We start from the raw sequence: 22,252 nt of genomic DNA on the forward strand, positions 1-22,252 counted from the left end.
GAACTGGCTGACCTAAAACAACCACCTATACCTGTACCTACATGTAGTGAAAAAACGTTTTCACTGGAGGAAGCAGGAAATCTGAACTAGGGAGGGAAGCAGCTGCAGTGATGGAGCAAAGTCCTTTTGCTATCCACTGTTAGCAGGGAGCCAACATGATGTTTCCACCAGTCCTATGAAAAGGTTATGGAGTTGCAATGCTTTTAGCACTTATTTAAATATGGCCCACTAATTTTCTAAAAGCTGTACCTAGTAGTTGTGGAGATATTTTTTTTTAAGCACACAAAACATACTATGCAAGAGGCATAGGAAATCTAAAGTTCATATTTTGCCTGAACAATTTTTTTTTAACAATTCTGAAAAATACAGACTTACCTGTTTACCCTGAACTAAAACATTAGTAATAGATGGTGCAAGGCTGTCCACTAGTTTACATAAAAGGCTTGCTGCGAAGCGCACAACAGACCTGAGGGCAGAAAACAAAGCAATCCTACTGGATATCAAACACTATGTTTAATGAATCCAAGAATCTGATTAAGATTTTTGTTGCCATATTTAATAAGTCCCCAAATACTAAACATTTAAATATGTATGATTTATTGGACTCAAGATGTCTCTTCATAAAATATTTTTTTTGAGAGGCTAAAATGTTAAATAATTTAACTACTGGAACAAGCATACTCTAATGGCTGATTTGAGTACATAGTATGAACTCATTAAACTGCATGCTACATTATAAGACATTGCAAGTTCTTTCTCTACATTAGAGAAAGAGTGCTTGACAAAATTACATAAGCAACAAAAAAAGTTCCAGACCCCCCCCCCCCCCCGGTGGATATTGGGGATCCACAGATTCTGCTCCTTGTTAACCTCCATCTAGTTGTTTTTTATTTTTTAGCAACCAGGCTGCCAGAAGAATTTGCATCAGGATAAGAATTTATATTGCACTAATGGGCCTGTGGGGGGGGGGCGGGCACGTGGGGTCCCGCATCCACGGATAAGTGAAACTGCAGATACAGGAGGCCAGCTGTATATATATTTTGTTTTAGACCTCCTTGGCAATTTGCATTCAGTAAAAATTCTTTCATGGGTGAATGTGGTGGATTTTCTGGGAAGAACTGGTTGATTTCGAACCAAACAGTGTTGCCAAAAGCAGCAAATGTGGTAAATTCAGATGCAACCTCACTTCCCCATTCATCAGTAAACGGAAAGAGATATCACAGACTCAGCCAATACATGATGAGAATTCTAAATAGCCAGATGATCATATGATTGGTGCAATCACCCTATGAAAACCACAATCATATTCACTCTTGACTTCTAATCTCTACGTCTTTGAATGAACAAAATGCAAATACATTATGAGGAAATATGCTCATCAGCACTGCCCTTCTGTGATGCATCTGCTGCTGGACTACATCACTTCAGACTGCAGGTCGAGAAAGTAAATGCTGGAATGCAAAACACTCCCTATAATTTGAGAATGAGCTAGAACTTCCTTTGTACATGCAACTTTTATACTCATGGGAGATTTTAAATACTCAGCCTCATACCTGCCGTCTGAAATGGTACAGTCCAGCAACAAATCAATCTTAGGGAACAGCTGAATAAGGCTTGCGGCATCCAAGAAAAGCGGAGCATACTGTACACGCCTGTGTATGGAGCCAAGGAATGGAAAACGAGAACCATGTAAAGTGCCGGGTTTTAAAACGGTCTGCAGCTCTCAAGAGCAAATGGGTATTAATATAGTTATTGCTACAAAAGAAAAAAAGCTTCTTTTCTATTTTTTTAAACAGTACAGTCACAATCGAGCTGGAGGTCTCACGCTGTCTTAACTCAGGTTTTGTTGCTGAAACAATAATTTATCAGACAGTTAATGAATGTGTGTGTAATATTCCACTAAGTTAGTGCAAAACTAACCATCAAACTGATGCTGACTTCTGGGACAATGAGTGCACACTTCTCAAAATCAAGAGCAAAGCATTTCCGACAAAAAAGAAACTCAACAAAAGAAAAAGATGAAAAAAACCAACATCTAAGCAAATACCATCAAAATGCATGTCAGCCAGCACATCTCAAGCAGAACTGTTTCAAACCTCTGTGCACTTTACCTGCTTCCCGTGGACTACCAAAGTAGTAATATGGGGAGCTAAAGAGGCAGCGAATTTCTGAATGGATGCCGCACTGCAGCGTAGCACCAACCTAGATATGGCATAGGACAATTATGGAAGAGGAATTAAAAGGGAGACTGTTTCCACATTTATTCTGCACAAAATACTCCAGTACTTACTTTAGAAGGCTTAAGGCGTTTGGGTGAACATCACTGGAATCTTTTCCTTACACATCGTTGTTGTTGAAACCCAAAGACCTCCAGGTCACATCACAAAATGTTTCATCCTCCTTGACTAGCACAGGATGGTTTCCACAGAAATGAGACTCACAATAGCCCTATTTAGATATTCTCTACAGGCCCAATTCTATCCAACTTTCTAGTGCTGATGCAGCTACAGTGCAGTTCCAAGGTAAGGAAATAAATATAAATAAATGTTCCCTTTCCTTGAGTGTCCAGGAACATGGTAGCATGCTATATCCCTGATGCACCCCTGCCCCAGCTCTCCAGGACAGAGTATGTCCAAAGAGCCAAATGCTGACCCTGTGAAGATGAATGCTTAACATTTAGGGTTCTATGTTACGGCGGTATTCTCTCCAGGGGGACAGTATGTCTCTTCAAGCAAATGCTGTCTCTGGAGAGAATTCATGAGCACAGGGGAAAGAGCTACAGAGAATAGCAGTGGTGGAGATAAACTGAAAGCCACACTGGTCATGGAGAACTAGTTGCACTTTGCTTAGTCCTTCTTTCAACAGAAATTGTGATTTACTTATTGAAATCACTATTGCAATGTCTGGTCAGGGTCACTGTTAATGGCAACTAGCAGTGAATAACTGCAGATAATCCCTATGTGTCAGGGATTAGGGGGAGGAAGTGCTGCAAGACAGGACAGTGAGAATTTTTAAGGCTCTGTTTAATCTTATAACCTGACATAGCTGTATGACATTGTAAAAAACCATTACCCTACCAGCAATACTTCTTGCTGGTATGTTGTTATTGGGATGTATGCCAATAAAGGTTATTCTGATTCTGAGAATTCCACTTGCAGAATTTAAACTTCCACCTTTCTTTTTCTGGAAATTAAGAACTGGCATTATGCCAAAGAACTCTACAGAGATAACATGTTGTTAAGACTCACACTTTAGTATCCAAAACGAAGTAGCCCATGTGAAGTTAATTTAAAGACATTAGACTTGTGCTGTGGAAAGCTAGACTTAAAAGATTGGCAGATAGATCTCAAAAATCTGATGCAACAATATTGACATGAAGCCAAGAGTTGTATACAAACCAGAGCTTTTTGCTGCCCGCTTTCCGATAGATTCTTTCAATATGATCAGAGACCGTACCTAATTTAGATGCAAAATGAAAAAAAATGTGAAAGGAAGTTCTAGATTACAGCTGTACAATGCATTTGTTAGCTCATTTTATCTCACAGTGAAAGGCCAACACTACACATTCTGGTAGGCAACACCTCATTTGCTCATGAGAACAGGTGCCCCAGTGTTCAAAGATGCACATACAGTGGTCCCTCCTTATCCATGGGGAGGGGGGGTCCTGGAACAGATCCCCCAGCAGATATTGAGGGTTCACTATATATGCATATCTTATGTCCACATTTCATCTCTTTCCTGTGGAACACAATGAAATTTTGCTGTGTTTCCATGGTGACCTTTAAGTCTGGGCCAAGCAGATTTCAGGCTAGTGGGATTTACTTAGCTTTTGATTAGATCCTCCAACGTACATCAAGTGGCATCAGCTGCAAATTGGTGGCTTGGTGGGCAGAGTCAGACACAAAAGTGGGGACTGGGGGCAAGACCAATTACCTACTGTATTCTGTGAACTAAGATGACCTGCATGAATATAAGGACAAGTCTACATTCCAAGTTACGAGAGAGCAGGCATTCTTACACAAAATCTAAAACAGGCCAACAGAGCAGCACAAGGACCTGCTTAAAAGCCAGTTCACTCATATTTTACATTGTAATTAGCCAAAAAGTAGTCATGGCAAAAAAAAAAAAAAATTAAACTTTGTATTTCTAAGTGGTTTGAACCATTATCCGTCTCCTGCAAGTCTGTCAAATCCTTCCCAGTAGCTTCCTATCTATTTTCTGCCCATCTGTGCCTTACATTCGACAAACTAACACAGAGTTATTATTTTAACTCCAGCTAAGTAGCTAGTGTGTCAACATTAAATATTTGTGTAGCACGTCTGCTGGCACTGCTAGCATGTGGTTGTTTTGCGATGCTACGCTAGCAGAGCACTAGGTAAGCCTCATCATAAGCTTGTATTTGAACAGGTTTTAGGACTGGACCAAAAGGATAATTTTTGCTGGAACTTGTTAGATAAGCTAAAAGCAAAACAAACCCTCTGGGCTGAATTACCCAAATCCCAGCACAGAATTTAGCAATAAGGCTAATGCAGCATTTCACTCTGATTTTCAGTTAGTTATATAATTACTTAACATTGTAAATTGTAAAACATTATTTTAATGAATATGATCTTTATTTAATTAATAGTATGGTAAAGTAAATAAGATCTATGGATTCACTGCTGTTTGTACTATTTAAAACAAGTAACAATAAGACATTTTTCTTATGGTTTTCAATAGGGAGCAAAAAAGCTATTTTTTAAATTACTAAGCAGCCTTTAACAACATTTAGATTTCATATTTTTGTATAAAATGACAGATTTGAGAGAACAGGAGGCTGAAACATACATAACCTGCTTTCCACTTTCACCTTACTGGAGCAGATAAAACCTATTTTCCCTCAAATGACACTCTCAGAATGAGAAACAGGCAACATATGGTGTGCAAACAATTTAAAAGAGTTAATACATTTAACGGTTCATTCCACTCAACCGTGTACGAATGCATGCTTCCCATTTAAAATAGAAAGTACTTTAATGGAGAGGAAAATAGCAACACAACTTCCAGTGTGCAAGTCCATTATTCATGTTCATCAATAGATGCGCAAAACTGCCTCTTTGCAATCATACCTTCCTTGGTGAGGAAGTTCGGGCCTTCTCTTTTGAGCAAAATATTCAGCAGAATTGCCTGGCTTCCAAGGCAGTTGCAGTCCTGATAAAGAACAGCCATTGAATGTTAATCGGCCAATATGGAAATGGCAAATGTTAACATTTGAAGGATATAACATTGGGAGTACTCTGTATCGCAACAAAGTTTTAAAAACCAAATGAGAAAAGATAATTCAATTCCTTGATAAGCTCCTCCTTTACTTTTTTGTAAAAAGCTGCAAATTATCTTGGGCTTGGGAAGCAACTGGAAGTCCAGTCCAAGGGAGGAGGAGCTAACCTGATGAGGAAGGCCAGCAGCATCAGAGGCATAGGAGTCTGACCCAAGTCCAGATGCTAAGTTTCAACATGAGACCTTCACTGAGGACTCCTGGAGATTTTGATCCTTTCAAAGTGTTTTACACTTCAACCTGGAAAATGCTACTCGCAAAGGAAAAATGCAATAACCTCTGGCTGATAGAACAACACATTTAAGGGGCTGACCATATTGTATTCCAAATCATTATTAGTTCATATGTTTTCTGCCTGTTTTAAGGAAAAGGTAATGTATAGAGATATTTAACAAATGCAACATTTTATTTACATTAAATGAAGTAGACTGTGTGTGCTGGTTTAAGACTGGTTGATTTTATTGCTCCTGTCTGTTTTTTTATTGCCCATTATAGAGCTGTATCTGGGTTGCTATTCTGTTTTACACAGAGAGGCAAGAAATAAATTTGTATTGGAAATAAATATTTCTTAATGAAATATCTTCACCAAGTCATATATCTTAAGAGGAAAGCACAAGGCAGTTCATCATCACTTCAGGCATTTCTATATACTCACATTCAGTTTTTGAAGTATTTCATAAGTTGGCCGGTTCTTCCAATCATTAACATTAATATCTGGCTGCTGTTCCAGTTCTGTCACATTCGGTGTGCTGGTTTGTCTCTTGACTTTTGAATGTTTGGGAAGTTCAAGCTCTTCAAAACTCTTAAATTCAGGAGGCCTGAAGAGAAAAGAACAATTGAGGTCTTCAAAATCCAACACTTGCTTTAATGATCAACCATTGTCATCTGATTTCAAACTATAGAAAAAAGAAAACCTAGAAAAGTGTTTTGGAGATATCACAGGTAGAGGTATTCTGAAACATTTTTATTTTTTTTGCAGATTTCATTTTTTTCCAAGTGCAGAAAGCAGTGTTACGTGTTTTTATCCCAAAGAGCACATTTTTATAAATTATAATCACTTTTAAAGTGTACTATATTGGTGGCAAAGGTGGTATACTGTCAGCCACAGCCAATACACTTCCCCAGTCCAGCCCATTATTTATTTATTTTTTCACAGATTTCCGGGTTTTTTTTTAACTTTACAAAAATGAGAAGTGCAGAAAGATGTTATGTGTTTTCATTCCACTATCACAAAAAATCATGCTTCTTGCCATAGGTTAACTTTGGCATTATATTTTACAAATAAAATTAGCATGTTATTACAAACTGATTTCAAGTATACATACTCCTCTGTTTCACTGATTCTTAGGAAATCCAGTTGTTCAACCACTGCTCCAGAAATTATAGTCTGAAATGGAGCAAAGGAGAGACAAAGGGAGACAGAGAAAATGAATGAATAAAAGGTTAACAATAATATTTCACAGTCTGTGTACAGGATGATCCAGAATGAATGAGCTAATCTAGAATCTGTCTCCTACCAATTACCTATCCCCAATGTTCTAATGAAAACTCCCACATGGTCCTGCTCATCTGACTGAGATGATAATCTTAGGCCCATCTCGCCCACCTCTGTTTGCTCACTCGTCTTCATTGATCCTTCTCCTCCCACTTCCTAATTGGAAAAGGGGGACACAGCAGAAGAGGAAATGTGGGAGAGAAGAAAGAAGTAGGTTCAATGACCACTTCCCCTCCATTCCTCTATTTCTTTTCCAACCCCAGGAAGTGACAGGAGAGAGATTGGGGTATGGAGGTGGAACACCATTTGGTACACCACCTCGGACATCATCAGGTCTTGGGGCAGGCCCCTGCTCTAGCCTGTTTTTAATGTAGCAGTTTCCCCCCCAATAAAGTTGTGGCCTTTGGTCATCCCAAACTGGTGTGCAGTTCCATTTGGCCTCCATCATGTCTGCTGTAAGCACAAACCAAAAAGCTGCCAAAAGTCTTTTTAAAATCATATTAAAGAAGAAAAAAGGCTGCAGATCCTTCTACCAGCACACTAGTACAGTCATACAAAATATGCTTGAGTAACAGGTTATTTACCCTGAATTAGGTTATGAGTGCTAGACATCCTTGGGCTGCTGCCAATGGCCCAACAGCGTGGGGGTGGGGGTGGGAGGTGAGGTCCCACTGCTGATGCCTGTGCTCAGTCCCTGGGGAAAACTGGGTCCAGCCACCATTCCCCAAGCAGGGTGGACCACCCTCACTTCTGACTACAGCTGCAGGCACAAGTTACTTTCATTTGTGATGGTAACACCAGCAACAGCTTTCCATTGCATGAATGCCCACTATTTTTTCCCCTTCCATTGCACTGCTGCCACAATAAGGAGGGCTCACTCAGGTACAAGGGGGCTGACTGGAGACAACGTGATCAGAGCTGCCCCCCCCCCCAAAAAAAAAAACAACTTGAAACCAACCCTGGTGTGGAGAGGCACTGGGAATGGGGGCAGGGGACTGAAAAACCTTAGGGCCCAGTCCTATCCAAATTTTTAGGACCGATACAGATGCAGTGCAGCCTCAAAGGAAAGGAGTAAACATTCCCTTATCTTGAGGAAGCCTCTGTGACTGCTCCTCCAATGCAGGATGCAGTGCATGCCCCATTGGCACAGCTGCATCAGCACTGAAAAATCGGATAGGATTGGGCCTTGCTGTGCTCTGCAGTGGTTATTCCTCTTCTTGGCTATGCTATCAGAGTTCATTGGATCAAGATAGCTGGCAATGTGCTGCTCTTAATACAAGTCCCAACCTAGTAGCTGGGACTGGATGAAACCTTTCTCCTGAGGCTTTGGTTAAGGGAAGTGAAGGGAAATTGAATAAAACAAAAATTCTAAATCTCAGGGGCATGAAAATGTGCTGTATTCTACACAAAGGCAGAAATAGTACTGAAGGGGCGACCCAATCCCACAGTACTTAAAAGTTTGGCCCAACTTCAAACTAGGAGGTGGAGCTGTCCAGAAAGTCAAGACCACCTTCCAGATACGTCTTGGAAAATGCTTCCAAACGTATATTTTTACTTCTAACAACATGTTGTGCTACAGATGGCAAAACATGCTTCTATGGCTCCATCTCTATTTTTTTCTCAGTTTCTCTCTTCTCTCTAACCCCCCCCAACTGAATTCCCTGCACAAATATTTATGTTCTACAAGAGAACAATACTTCACTTCCTTTTATTAATTTTTTATTAGGTGTGCCCATTATTTGCCATTAATTCATTGAATATTCATACATAACTTCTAGAAAAAAAGTATTACACAGAAGCAATTTTTAAGGTCTTTGTGTTAAAGGAAAAAATAAAGTCTCAATAGTGAAGAAGACACAAGTACAAAGGAGCTTTGACTGTATATAGCAAAACAGATTTTTATAACAATACCACTACAGTAGGAGATGGCGTGAGCAGCCTGTGAAGATGCAATTGTTGGGGTGTGTGTTTGTTTTTAATGCTGATGTTGCTCTTCTCTGTTTAACTTATATAAACCCCTTGAGCATGAATAATGATAAAAGAATTATAGTCTGCAAATGTAGAAATGATTACAGCTAGGACAAGGAACCTCATAAATTTTGCAGCCCAAAAAGGATGGAGATTTTTTTAATGCAAATATCACAAGCAATGATTATGCAGCACTTCTATGAATTAACATCAAAAAGTTTGACTATATAGTCTCTCTCACACACACACAGAAAGAGAGAGAGAGAGAGAAACGCCATATGCATAGAAATGCAGAGAGTAAAGTATGAACACAGAATATATATTCCTTTAATAGATAATGCATTACTGGCATTTCACAATCTCAGTATTTCAGTTTTTCCTTCTCATGTTAATGAAATGAATGATATCCAAAAGATGAGCAAGTATTAATTTAGGAAATTAATGCTTTAAACATTAGCAAAAGGAAATGCAGCATTATTAACCTTCAGAAAAGTAATGCTCGAAGACCAGATTGAGAATGCTAGCATGGTTCCAGGAACCACTGCAAAATGACACAGAGAATTTTGCAAACATGGAAGTACACAGCACCAAGGATTTTTCTGTTGTTATTGAAAGGAAAGCCTTAGAAAAGAGAGTCCCCACCCTATCAGCCCTAAACATTAGCAGATACAGGTTGACTTCTGTGTTAGCCAGAAAGATAATATGGCAGAATGTGCAACATCAGTCCTTGCAACTAGCAGATAGCTTGGAGCCTCTGGATTGGCCAGGCCTGGTATAAACACAATAGCCTTTTTTCTTTGGCTGGTTAACAGATCAGGACCAGCTACCTGCTTTACTTCAGGCTTTGATTTCCTGCTCAAGCTACTGCCCTCAGGAACCAGGACCTTGAGAACACACCCTTCAGGTCTAAGCTTTGTATAGCTACCCACAGCATGGAAAAGCTCCATCCTGGCCCCAAAAGTAGGCAATAATGTCACTAAGGGCCAAAGTACAAGAGATACATAGAAATCCCTGGTCAAAGCTCCTGAAGATTCTATAGTTAAAAGGCCCTAGGGGGGCTCAGATTCTGACTGGAGCAACAATGATGGAAGGAGAACAATTTGTTCCTTTTTCTGATCTGAGGACCCACTGTGAAGCAAATTGCAGGGTTTGAGTGGGAATGTGTGTGTTGGAGCAGGAAATGGGAAAAAAGTTAAATCTCTCCTGCTCCTAGTTCTGTTGCCGTGATCAAAAACAAAGCCCTCTCAAGGCTGCTTTTAGCTAATGTGCCACCATGGTTAGAGTAAGGCATCTCAATGTTTTGTTTGTTTCCAAGTGCCAGTTTTGTAGGGGCCACTTGCATGAGTATCACCACTGCCAGTGACAACAGTTGCATACATTTGCACACACTGCTAACTGGGTAAGAGGCACTTTTTCAAGTGGCTGTTCCCCTTTTTAGCAGGGGAGAGTAACTGGCCTGCCTCACCCCAGCAGTGTCTTTTTCTAGTGGCTGTCTGCTGGTGCTCTTTTGCATCTTTTTAGTTTGTGAACCCTTTTGGAACAGGGAGCCATTAGATATTTGATTTTCTCTGTAAACCGCTTTGTGAACTTTTTGTTGAAAGCGGTATATAAATACTGTTAATATCAATATCAATAACAATAATAATACAGGGGTGGGCAGGTTGCCCTACAGTTGGAATCCATGCAACTGTAGGGCAAGCTGCCCACTCCTGTACACAGCTGTTGTCTCTGGTGGCAGTGGTGATACTCATGAAAGTGGCCCCTGAAAAACTGGCACTTACAAACAAACTAAACATTGAGATGCCTTGCTGTAATCATGACGGCTCATTAGCTAAAAGCAGCCTCGAGGGCTTTGATTTTTCTAATCAAAAACAGCAGAGAATCAGAAATTTTTGCTGAGCTATTGAAAATAATCCAGAGCCCTAACAGTAGGTTGCAATCTACTCTCTGCCCAATCCAGACTAAGACTATTGATCCATATACGTTTCTGAGCGCTATCAGATCCAGACATGGCATATCGAATTTTTAAAAGTACAAGTGACTGAACTCTATCCATCAATGAGGCACAGGTGCAAATTGGAAAGACAAACATACCTGCAGCCTATCGACATGAACCTTCACACCGCCAACAAGTCCTTTCTTAAAAGCAGCCAGCATATCTAGTATTGGATTGAATCTGCTCCCCCTGGTGATTAGGAAACAAAAAAGCTCCAGTACTGCAAGTGTCACAAAAACCTTCTTGCAAGAGTGAGGTGTACTGTGTATGGCCTACCTTATATTATCCTCTCGAATAAGCACAAGAAACAAGGGGCGACCATGCATTTTCCAGTACTGCTTAATGAACTGCAAAGCATTCTACAGAAAACAGACAAAAACAGGGTAGGGCAGAAGTGGTGTAAACACGTGGGAACAAGAAACCCATGACACTAAGCAAACTACAAGAACTTGATTTATTTAGGTTTTAACATCTCACAGAAGTGGTCTTGGATTGGTGACCCAATGTGGTCCTTTCTGAGGATGATCTTGTAACCTCAATGAAAAACATCTGGAGGAGGTTTTAACTAAATGAAAGTCACCAGTTCAGATCACTTGCACAAGCCCAAGGAAATGAATGGCAATTACTGAGATGCTTGGTGTGTTGTTCCAAAGTTCCCAAACTTCCTCTACAAGCCAGCAGATGCTAAATGTAGCTCAGGAGAATATCTCAATGGTGAACTGCATTTCAATGGCTGCTGGCCCGCACAGTTCAGCCAAGGAAGGTCAATTTTAACAAGTGAGTAGGGTTTTATAACTGCTTCTATTGCGTTGAGTCATGCTTCCCTCCACCCATAAATGTTCAGTTCTGAAACTTAACTATTTAAACATGTGTTGCTAAAACTCCAGTCAATTGAGCATCCTCCTTCCCCATAAATTTCTTCCTCCTTGATCAATGCTCTTCCTTACTGCACTTTTAGTGTGATTAATTCTAAATTTAACATTTCACAAAGCTACACTGGGCAATTACACACACACCTTTCTGTGATTTGTGTTGCCACTTACCACCCTGTAGTACCTCCTTATCTATTACTATCTAGAGATGTTGCCAAGTCTCATATTTTTGGGCTTTGGAATATGAGTCTTGAGCTCCTAATGCGTTCCTTAAATAGGGGGCACAGTGACTCTTGAATTCTTCTCCAGCTGAGAACTAAGCTGAAGAATTCTGTTCTTTCCCACCTGCCTGAAACCCACTTGCAAGAGGTCATTGAGAAAACCACATTTCCCAAGTCTAGCTATGCCCAGTATTCTGCACAGGAGCATAACAGGTGTTGGAAAGGTAATGAGGGAAACACTTCCTTTTCTTTCTTCACACTTACTGTTGAAGCAAAGTCATCTTTGCCCTATATCTGCATTAGTTAAGGCCCCCTGAAACACAGCAAATTCCTTTAATGCAGCAAATTTCTGTGGGAAACAAACTGCATGTAGATTGCTCTGTGTGACTGCAAATGCAGCAAAATACAGCACAACCCAATTCTATGCCTGGCTACACAAAGCAAATCCCACTGTGTTCAAGGGCAGGTTAGTCTAATGCAGTGGTTCTCAAACATTGTAGCAGTGGGACCAATTTTTTAAAATGACACTGTCAAATTTACAAGAGATTTTTTGGATCAGGACCATTCTGGTGGCCTTGTGTTCCCCTTCGTCTGGCTTTCAGTAAGATCCAAGCCGCAGTCACCTGCTCATGAGTAAAGGCACATGTGTGGCTCAGTTTCACTATCCATAGGGTTCCATATATTTTCCTTGTAAGCTTGTGGGGGGGGGGGAGACTTCTTTCTTGAAAGTTTGTTGGGCCCTGCGTCCATCGGACTGGGACCATTCAGGTGGTGTTGCATTTCTCTATTGACTAAATACTCAGTTTTTAAAAGCAAAATATAATAGGCAGGATCATATTTATCTCAGCTTTACAAAAGGCAAACATATACCTTAATGTCATCAATCAGCATCATAACATCCTGGGACATGTAGAAATCACTCAAATCAAAGATTATTGGATAGCAAACAACAGTCTTGCCCAGTATTCGATAAATCTGTAGAAGGATTAATACATTAATATACAGAACACTGATAACAAAATCTTACGAAATTGGAGTGAAAAAATCCACCTTCTATTAAACCCAGTCACAAATTAATTAGGCAAATAATCACGTCAAAACAACAGAGATTTCTGCAGCACTCCTGAGAATAACACATTTACTGTTATGTGAGCACTGACAGACAAAAACCAATTTCATCATATGCATGAAAGACATTAGGTAAGCTACAACTGAGTTAACTAGCACTTGAAGTCTTTGGGACAATTGGTTTAATACAGTAAACACAATTTAAAATCACTGTCCAGGTTTACAGAATTAGGGCTTCATTCAATATTTACGCTAAACCATAGCATGCAGAAGAGTGATTCTTCATGAGAACCTTTGAAGTTCCAAGGCAGCCAATTGGTCGATCAGGTCTTCCAGAGAGTCCCAGTTTTTCATTGATCCCCAGATGGAAGTAAGCCTGTAAAATATTGCAACACAAAGAGTGCAAAGCACAAAATAAACACTTAAAACCAGTCATGTGAAGTTTATACCGAGTTAGGGCTGCGTTCCTTCCTCCCATGTTCTTGCACTATTTGAGGATAGCGAAATTGGTGAGCCATTTCAGCAAGCGAAGGATGGACACATGCAACAGGCAAAAGAGAAGCCTGAGTAAAGGTGGTGTCCCTCCTGGTGCCATCGTTTTGTCCTCAGAACCCTTCACATGATTCTACAGCATGACACAGTATGATGTGGGGAGCTTTCATGAAAAAAATGTCAGCCACTAGCAGGCAGTGCTGAGTGCTTTTTATTCCCAAATCCTCCCACAAGAGAATTTTCATCATAATCTTATACTGAGTCAGATCATTGGTCACCCTAGCCCAGGTCTCTGTTTCCATTGGACGCAGCTCTACAGGGTCTCTCAGGCAGAGAAGTCATGGTACTTGAGTATCTTTTAGTTGGAGCAGGGATCAAACCCTGGATTTTATGCATGCAAATCATCAACCCTCTAAGCTATGCCCTAGTCTTCAAAGTTCAGGTGGCAATAGAGAGTTGGTTCAGTTGGGAAGGAGAACAGAATTATTAAACTCTGGGTTTTTAAAAATCTCATAGCGATTAGAGGCTCCATCAGACCAAATGAGGATATTTATGGCCTCTGAGAGAAGAGATGACAAGTGAATGTGAACAGGCGAGAGAAATGATCTGGAACACCCACCCACCTACCCCCCCCCCCCCAAAATCCCACAATTTAGTACTTCTTGCTCACAAGATAGCCTCATTGAACATATTAACTCTTAGGGCTCTCGCCAAGACAATCCATCTGCTGCTTTCTGAGCCAAATAGACTGCAGGGAGCACGGTCAATGGTTCTGCAGCAGAGCGACCTTTTCAGAAATTAAAGGTCATCTCACTGCAGAAAGCTAGGAAAAGAGCATTCTCTTTTCCACTGAGCTGTTCATAAAGTATGTACATGAAAAGGCAGGAAAGGGTGATGGAATAAAAGCTATTTTAAGGGTTTAAGGAAGGAAAGGGTTGTTGCTAGTGAATTATTACCATTCCTTTTTATTTCAACATATATTTATGCTATTTTAATATCAATAAAAAACAGCAAAAATAATTAGCAGGAAATTAATTTTTCACTTATAAGCAAAATTTCTTCAGTACAAGTGTACGGGGAATCCTATTCAACTTTGCAATACCAATGCAGCCTCAGTGCAGCTCTAAGGTAAGGGAACATATTCCCTTACGTTGAGGAGGCCTCTACTGCATCCCCCCCCCCCCCACTGCACAATACAGTGTGCGTGGGATGTAAGGCATGGCTGCATCAGTGCTGGAAAGTAGGATTGGATCCTAAAAATTGGAAGAAATGTCAAGATCCTTTCCTGTACTTCAGACATGTCAAACTTTTCAATTCATGGTCAGTGGTACACTATCCAATTAAGACTGCTGTTTGTTTCAAAAAGTGGAAATCTCACCCCCAAAACATCAAGATTAGGTGGTGCCCTATGTCCCAAAACAAGCCAAAGCGTCTGACATTTCAAGAGAACTTTATCTGTTGATGGAGATGGAATTTCAATGATTTCAAGATTCCTTTACAATTGGGCAACATTTTATGTGTTCAACAATTAACTGCAAAGTCTCTGTACAACAACAGATCTAACATGAAAGAAAAGTGCCTCATGGATTTGTTTTCTGCTCGTTGCCCCAATCCAGGGATTTCTTGCAGGAATGGAAAAGCAATGCATTTATGGAGTTTCCTTGTTAGAGGCTTGACCAATCTTTTCAGTTGAGATTCACAGATGTGCTCCTTTTTAAATGAACTGGGCAGCCAACATGTACAAAAGTCCAGTGTATACAAAGAGGTATAAATAAGAGAGATGTGTTAATTTTGTGAATGTGTATTCAGTTCTGAGAAAGAGTGGTGCAGTTAATTTTATAATCACCTAATCTCATATCATGAAATTAACTAGTTCACTTTACACTACACTCATTAGATAACACCTGAATAAGTACTAATCTAGAAATATGTAGGAATAGACACTTTTCTTATTCTAAGTACAACACTGAAGAAGTGTTAAAAGAGAATTCCTAGACCAAACAACAGAACCTACTGAACCCTGATCCGATCATTTCTACCTTATTTCTAGGTGCACTCCAAACCTTCAACTACTCACAAGGACGTATACTGCTACTGACCAACACACCTTCATTTTGGAGAGTTTATGGTTAGCTAGAATGAAATACAAGTTAGAGAAATCACCACGGTACTGGAAATGAAGCAAGGATTTAGTCACTTTAGGATTAGTTTGTCTAATCCTAAAATATAGGATTGGTTTGCCTAAAATACTTTTAAAAGAATTGGCAGAAAATCTTACTTTCACAAGCTCCTGTTGGGGCCATATCTGGATGGGTTCAACCTGTTGGGGAGTCTGTGTTTGGATTCCATATGTGTTTAGGAAAACCTGTAGGCTACAAAAAAAAAAAAAGTGAAAAGAGATTTGAGATAGAAAGAAAGTTATTCAAAGAATTGAACACTTGAAGCCTGTCAGATCCAAGCAAGGGTCCATGGGCAATTGTGGGTCCAATCCTATCCAATTTTCCAGCACCAATGCAGACACAATGCAGCTCCGATGTAAGAGAACAAACACTCCCTTACTTTGAGGAAGTCTCCATGACTGCCCCCCCACTGCAGGATGCAGTGCACACCCCATTAGCACAGCTGCACCAGGGTTGGAAAATTGGCTAGGTTTGGGCCCTGTGTCTGTATATAAATCTGGACTGAGAATTTCCAACCCAAAATTGCAAAGGTTAGTTCTAGACCTGGGGACATGAGCTGACACCACAATAAGTGGCTTCAAATAGAGCCAAAATTGCAACAGGCACAAGGTACACTTCAAATGATCTCAGGGACTGATAGTATGCATAATCAGACTTGGCCAATCAAGAAGTTTCATAGGAAGTGCAGAACTTGGATAAGAAATTTCACGTAGCAGAAATTCATTTGGCATCCCTTGAACACTTTCTAAAGTTTCTCTTTGGAATGAACCATGAAACTGAATTGCACTTTGCGTGAAATTTCAGTGGCAAACCACAATACCAGATAGCTCACCAGGGTAACTCCAAGCTTCAGGCTATGAAGTTTCCAATTCAGCCATCAGAGTCCCCAGCTAATACATTCAAACCTTAGCACCATAATGAATAGCTTACCGCTGGCTTTCGGCGATCAATGCAACATGTACCACTAAGTCATTTTCTAGAGGACCCTAAAAACGTAAGAGTGAAAGTAAACATTTTATTGGGGGAAGTTGCTAGTTGTTCCTTAGATGCTGTAAGAGACAAGGCCAACATGAGCAATATTTAAACCGTTCATTAATATGACTGGCATCGTTTGGCCGCATTGCTGCTTTCCCTTGCTCTTTATTGCCTACTAATCAATTTGACGGTGCAGACAGGGAAATGGAGCACCAGGGAAGTAACAAACATAAATCTCAAAGCCACCTGAGGAGCTGTAATGTCAATACACTTTTGAATGATGAGATACTGGGAAGTTAAGGACAGTTCCTTCACTTTCTTAAAATCTATTTTTGCATTGGAGACAAAGGGAATCACCAACATTTGATGTATTAGAATTGGTTAGCATCAAGTTTAAAAAACAAACAAAAAAACCTCAACTTTCCCACGAGGTATTTGTCAAGAAGTGTAATGTTATGGATGATTCTGCAGTACTCAGTATTGTATATAGCAATTTCATTTTGCTCTTTAACACACACATACCACACAAAGCGAACAGCCTACATCACAGTACCCCAGGCTCTCCCCATTGATCTTGAAGGAGCGAGCAGATACCTATGCAGATCCTTTTGAGCCTACAGATTAGATACATCCATGAAAATGAATGGGGGCCAGAACCATATGAACACAACTCTGAAATGGGGCAAGTATAAAAATATATTAATTCAATACTTTTGGCATAAAGCATTTTTCATCAAATACCCTCTGATGAGATTTAATGGTAAATATACATCATGTACTTATAACATGAGTGCTTAGCTCAGACTGCTTCTTATTTTAGGCAAAACTGGCAACTCTTTCTACAGCGATCAGAGTAACTGCTTATATTACACTAATATAATTCTTTTATGGGCAGCATCTCTGACAAACAGAGCTCACAACAACGCACATGGTAAAAGAGCATATTGTTAGAAAAAAATAGCAGCGTTTGCAACCCATCCCACTAAACATATTGCCTCATCCACATCAATGCAAATCAGGCACCCATGACTGTGGGAATTGTATTCCAATACAGTGTACGGTTACCATAATTTGATGACTCTTAAAAATGTGAGGTCAACTCTTCTAAAAAGCTTTAAGCAACTAACTGCTGAGGAACACACAAGCTTATTAGCACTGCCCATCTGGACAGATTTTCTCTCTGTGTTAACTAGGTTGACAAGCTGAAAGCTGAGTCCCATAAACCCACAATGATGAGATCTCGAGGTGTTGTGTACAATATTGTATAGTGGTCTCTGAATGGGGCTGCCAGCTCAGCTCCTGACAAAAGGTCCTGTGATCAATGGGGGGAGTGTGATCTTCCTCAGGTCAAGTGGTATCATCTGAGCTTTGTCCTGTAAAGTCATTGCTCAAAGCACAGGATCCACTACTAGGAAAGGAGTAGACCAGTGGTTCTCAAACTTTTAGCTCCAGGACCCACTTTAGAATGAGAATCTGCCAGGACTCAACAGAAGTGATATCATGACCAGAAGTTACATCATCAAGCAGGAAAATGTTTAACAATCCTAGGCTGCAATCCTACCCACATTTACCCAGGCGTAAGTCCCATTTGGTATCATTGTTAAAAGCATATAATAATAGCCTGCTAATTACCCCTGCTAATAATAATTACCCCTGCTAATTGGGTAAGAGGCACTTTTTCAAGTGGATGCTCCTTTTTTTAGCAGGGGGAGAGTAACTGGCCCACCTCGCCCCAGCACTGTATGTTCTAGTGGCTGTCTGCTGGTATTCATTTGCATCTTTTTAGATTGTGAGCCCTTTTGGGACAGGGAGCCATTTAGTTATTTAATTTTTCTCTGTAAACCGCTCTGTGAACTTTTAGTTGAAAAGCGGTATATAAATACTGTTAATAATAATAATAATAATAATAATAATAATAATAATAATAATAATAATAATAATAATAATAATAGCCTGTTAAAAGTACAGATCTGTAACATTTCCCCAAATGCAGTCACATACCATGGTAGCATCAAGTCTAATATATTAAAATATTGAAATGAATGGGGACCCACCTGAAATTGGCTCGCGACCCACCTACTGGGTCCCGACCCACAGTTTGAGAAACACTGGAGTAGACAATCTTACTTACCAAGACTTGGGAAGTAGATTGTTGCAAAGTTAAGAAGCAGTCTGTGATGTGAATAAGAGAACAGAATACTGAAGCTATTGCCTGTAGGTGATTACATTCCAGTCAGGTGGGCTGGCTCTGTGTTTGACTGTGCCAGGTTCGTGCCTCTCAGACAAGGCAGCATATAGCACAGTGGGGAAAAATCACAGAAGCTGATGGACTTCTGTATGGGCAGTTTCCAGTTGTTATTAAGGAGATAGTTTCTATCTGCCTGGCAAGACACCAGGATTGCTAGCTAGTTGCCAGGTTATATTTTATTTATTTTTGAAGGGTCACTTAAAAACAGACTTTAAAGAGGAATTCTGGGTATCTCTATTGACTGTACAAACTTCCTTTAAAAAAAGACCAGATAGATAAAAAATGGGAAAAACTTTCAGAGATGGAAACACAGATATTTAGGAGACAAATGTATGTGGTTCAAGGAATTGCTGCAAAACATGTACACTTTGGGGAGGATGCTATTCTCTTTCCTGTTCTGCTACTACCACAGACACAGACACACACAGAGTTATTTAGAAGAAGACTGGGGTTTAGAAAAATCTTTAGTTAAACTGGAAATTGGAACACGGGAAATTTATGCTCTCAAATATAAAGAAAGAAATTGGTCTCTTTAGGTTCATATCTACAACTGAGAGGAACATCTACCTGTGCCTAATTTTGGCATTTATTACTGAAAGAAAGAGATAAAGTAAAAGAATTGAGGTACACCCATTTAACATGCAAATATTATTGAGGCTAGAAATCTGGCAGTGGCCTTGCCCTGGAATAAATGGTTGCTTCTTAATTTCTCATTTAAATCTTTTTTGCCAGTGAGTGGGATTTCATGGATTGCTGCACTTGATGAAATGCTTTAGCAACCAGAGGCTGCAATCTTTCCTCTAGGTGACTTAATGCTTCAGTCATTTTTATTTTACAGCGCCTGCTGGTGTGAAAAGTCAGTCCTTGGAGTGTTTTGGCAGGTGGGCAGGGGAGAAAAACTGCAAGCAACCCAATTTGGTGCATACACTTAGAATGCAACTTCTGCTGATGACAATCAACTGTGCATCCCTCTGCCACCCCCAGTGGGAAAAACTGTGAATGTTCTGAATTGGTGGCTTTAAAAGACTAGATCGGGGGTCTCCAAACCCTGGCCCGGGGGCCAGATGCGGCCCGCGGAGAGCCTCTATCCGGCCCACAGTCAGCCTTTGATCCTCTGAGAGCCTCTGACCCAGCTGAACAAACACAACCAGAGTTGTGCTTGTAGGGTGAGGGAATGGGGGCCCATTTAAGTGCATACTTTATTTCTTGGGTTGTGCTGGTGCTTGGAGAAATCCTGGACATTTGAATTCATTCATCTAAGTTCCACCTCTAATGTATTTATTTAAATTTTATATTTAATTTTTTTCCCCGGCCCTCAACACTGTGCCAGATATTTGATGCGGCCCTTCGGCTGAAAAGTTTAGAGACCCCTGGACTAGATGAAGGCAACCAAACTGAAATTAAATCCAGATGTTATTCTGATTGGGAGGTCTGCTGAGTCATTGGATTGCCCAGCTCTTAATGGATTTGCACTCCGCTCAAAGAACCACGTCCATAGCTTGGGAGTTCTGCTGGAAATTCCTAAATGTGACTGCTATGACCTGCAAGGTGTTTGCACAGCTTTAGTCGATGCTCCAGATGTCCCATATCTGTCTCAGGTAGTCCTAACCACAATTACTCATGTCTTAATTACCTCTTGGTTAGACCACTATAACATGCTATTTGTGGGGCTGCCTCTGAAGTCTTTTCAAAAATTTTAACTAGTACGGAATGTAGTGGCAAGTTTTTTATCAGTAGCTTGGCTTTATGATTGTGCTATGGCTCTGTTATTCTCTCTGCACAGGCTGCCCATTTGTTTCAAGCCACAATTCAAATTGTTGGTTATTGCCTTTGAATAGCTTAGAGCCCAGGGATCAAAAGGACTGCCTTTCCCATGTGAATCTGTTCATTCTGCAGGATCTTTTGTGGGTTCCTCCAGTGTTGGAGGTTCAGCTAGTGTTGACTTATAAGATGGCCTTCTCAGTGGTGGCCACCATGCTGTGGAACATTCAACTTCTGGAGGTGCTGCTACTGGGGGTACTCTTCAGAACATGTGTAACATGCACACACAGGAAATCTATTGCTGTTCAGAGACTGTGTGTAGTGGCTAATGGTTCAGCAGGAAAGGAAGATGAGCTAGGAGCTAAGATTTATCTACCTCCTGGGCACAGAGATACATACACCATCACCACCACACCTAGGACTGAGCTCTGGTTCTCACCCAAAACATCCCACTCTGCAGCATCTTTTCAACAAAATAGCTATTCAGCAAGTGGCTGCCTGCTGAAGGCGCTCCCCTTTCTACAGCTGCTGGGACTATACAATATATTAAGGGCTGTGGGGGGGGGGGTCTTGTTTTTAAGATTTTATGCCCATAAAATGCCATTTTTATTTCAGTTGACCTATTATCCAAACCTTTTAACTGGTTCTGCAGTTAATCTGTTAATTTAAGGATAAGAATATTTGCATTTTGAGAAATGCCAAGCCATTCTGAACCCATGGGATAGAGGGGGATATCAATCAAAGTTTAACAAACTTACTTTCAAAGCCAGGATCTCTGCCCAACACAGAATGGTGGGCTCAGCAATGAAGTAAAGTTGTAACAATAAAGCAAAATATAGAGAGAAGAAAAATAACTTGTCATCCTAAGTGCCTCCTGTAGATTTGCAATGCAGAAAGGCAAACACAGCTATGAACAATATGGATGAATCAGGGGCCCTTCCTGACTCAATTGACCAGCAACTGATGGAGACCTTCAGTTTCCTACAGAGTTGCTAAGTGATGTTATTCAGCTGTTGGCTCTATACCTATGGTTTACATTCCCATTTAAAAAGAAAACAGAATTCAGAAAACCGGGGATCAGATGTTGCTACAGTAAGTACAGATAAGAATCATGTGCTCCAACATCAGCAAATGTTTCATTCTCAGTTCTATTCAGTATCATGGAGCAAAAAATAAACTGGGTAACAAAATATCACTCTGGTGCTTTTACACAATGTCACGAGCACCGAAGTAACACAGAAAAACTGGTTTAAGGCAGTGTAAGGAAAGTATAGAACCTAAAATTTTGGCATGTATGTATAAAACGCCAAGAATATCACACTGCAATAGTTCTACACTGGCTGTTTTTCACGAGCATTTAGGGATAGTTGCATCATGTACAAAACCTGTCACTTCGTTGCATCAACTTCTATGAGCTTTAGCCATTTAGCTTTAGATATAATAACTGCTAATGTATTTCATCTAGATCAGGGGTGTCAAACTCGTTTCATATAGAGGGCCGAATGGCATTCATGATGCCTGCTGAGGGCCGGAAGTAATGTTGTTAGGCAGGAAGTGATGTCACTGAACAACTCATAACCAAAAATAAGCACTTTTTCCTCACTTAGGAATTCATGAACTACAAATGACAGAAGAGAAAACACGCAAACTTTTATCCTATTT

At 40.3% G+C, this 22,252-nt stretch overlaps 1 protein-coding gene across 4 annotated transcripts in view; it reads right to left on the reverse strand.

Annotated features, from left to right (window-relative positions):
• PHKB (phosphorylase kinase regulatory subunit beta) overlaps positions 1-22,252 on the reverse strand; it is a 127,139-nt gene that overhangs the window by 21,726 nt on the left and 83,161 nt on the right. For all 4 annotated transcript variants that reach the window (XM_066636747.1, XM_066636749.1, XM_066636748.1 and 1 more), the window contains 11 exons: positions 16,537-16,592; positions 15,705-15,798; positions 13,227-13,310; positions 12,737-12,841; positions 11,050-11,132; positions 10,872-10,962; positions 6,640-6,701; positions 5,970-6,132; positions 5,109-5,190; positions 3,399-3,456; positions 376-466 (listed from right to left, as the gene is read on the reverse strand). In XM_066636747.1, the coding sequence (XP_066492844.1) occupies positions 376-466; positions 3,399-3,456; positions 5,109-5,190; positions 5,970-6,132; positions 6,640-6,701; positions 10,872-10,962; positions 11,050-11,132; positions 12,737-12,841; positions 13,227-13,310; positions 15,705-15,798; positions 16,537-16,592 (969 nt within the window). The remainder of the gene's footprint in view (positions 1-375; positions 467-3,398; positions 3,457-5,108; positions 5,191-5,969; positions 6,133-6,639; positions 6,702-10,871; positions 10,963-11,049; positions 11,133-12,736; positions 12,842-13,226; positions 13,311-15,704; positions 15,799-16,536; positions 16,593-22,252) is intronic.

The sequence above is a fragment of the Tiliqua scincoides genome, chromosome 9 (assembly GCF_035046505.1).
Source record: "Tiliqua scincoides isolate rTilSci1 chromosome 9, rTilSci1.hap2, whole genome shotgun sequence".
Taxonomy (NCBI): Eukaryota; Metazoa; Chordata; class Lepidosauria; order Squamata; family Scincidae; genus Tiliqua; species Tiliqua scincoides.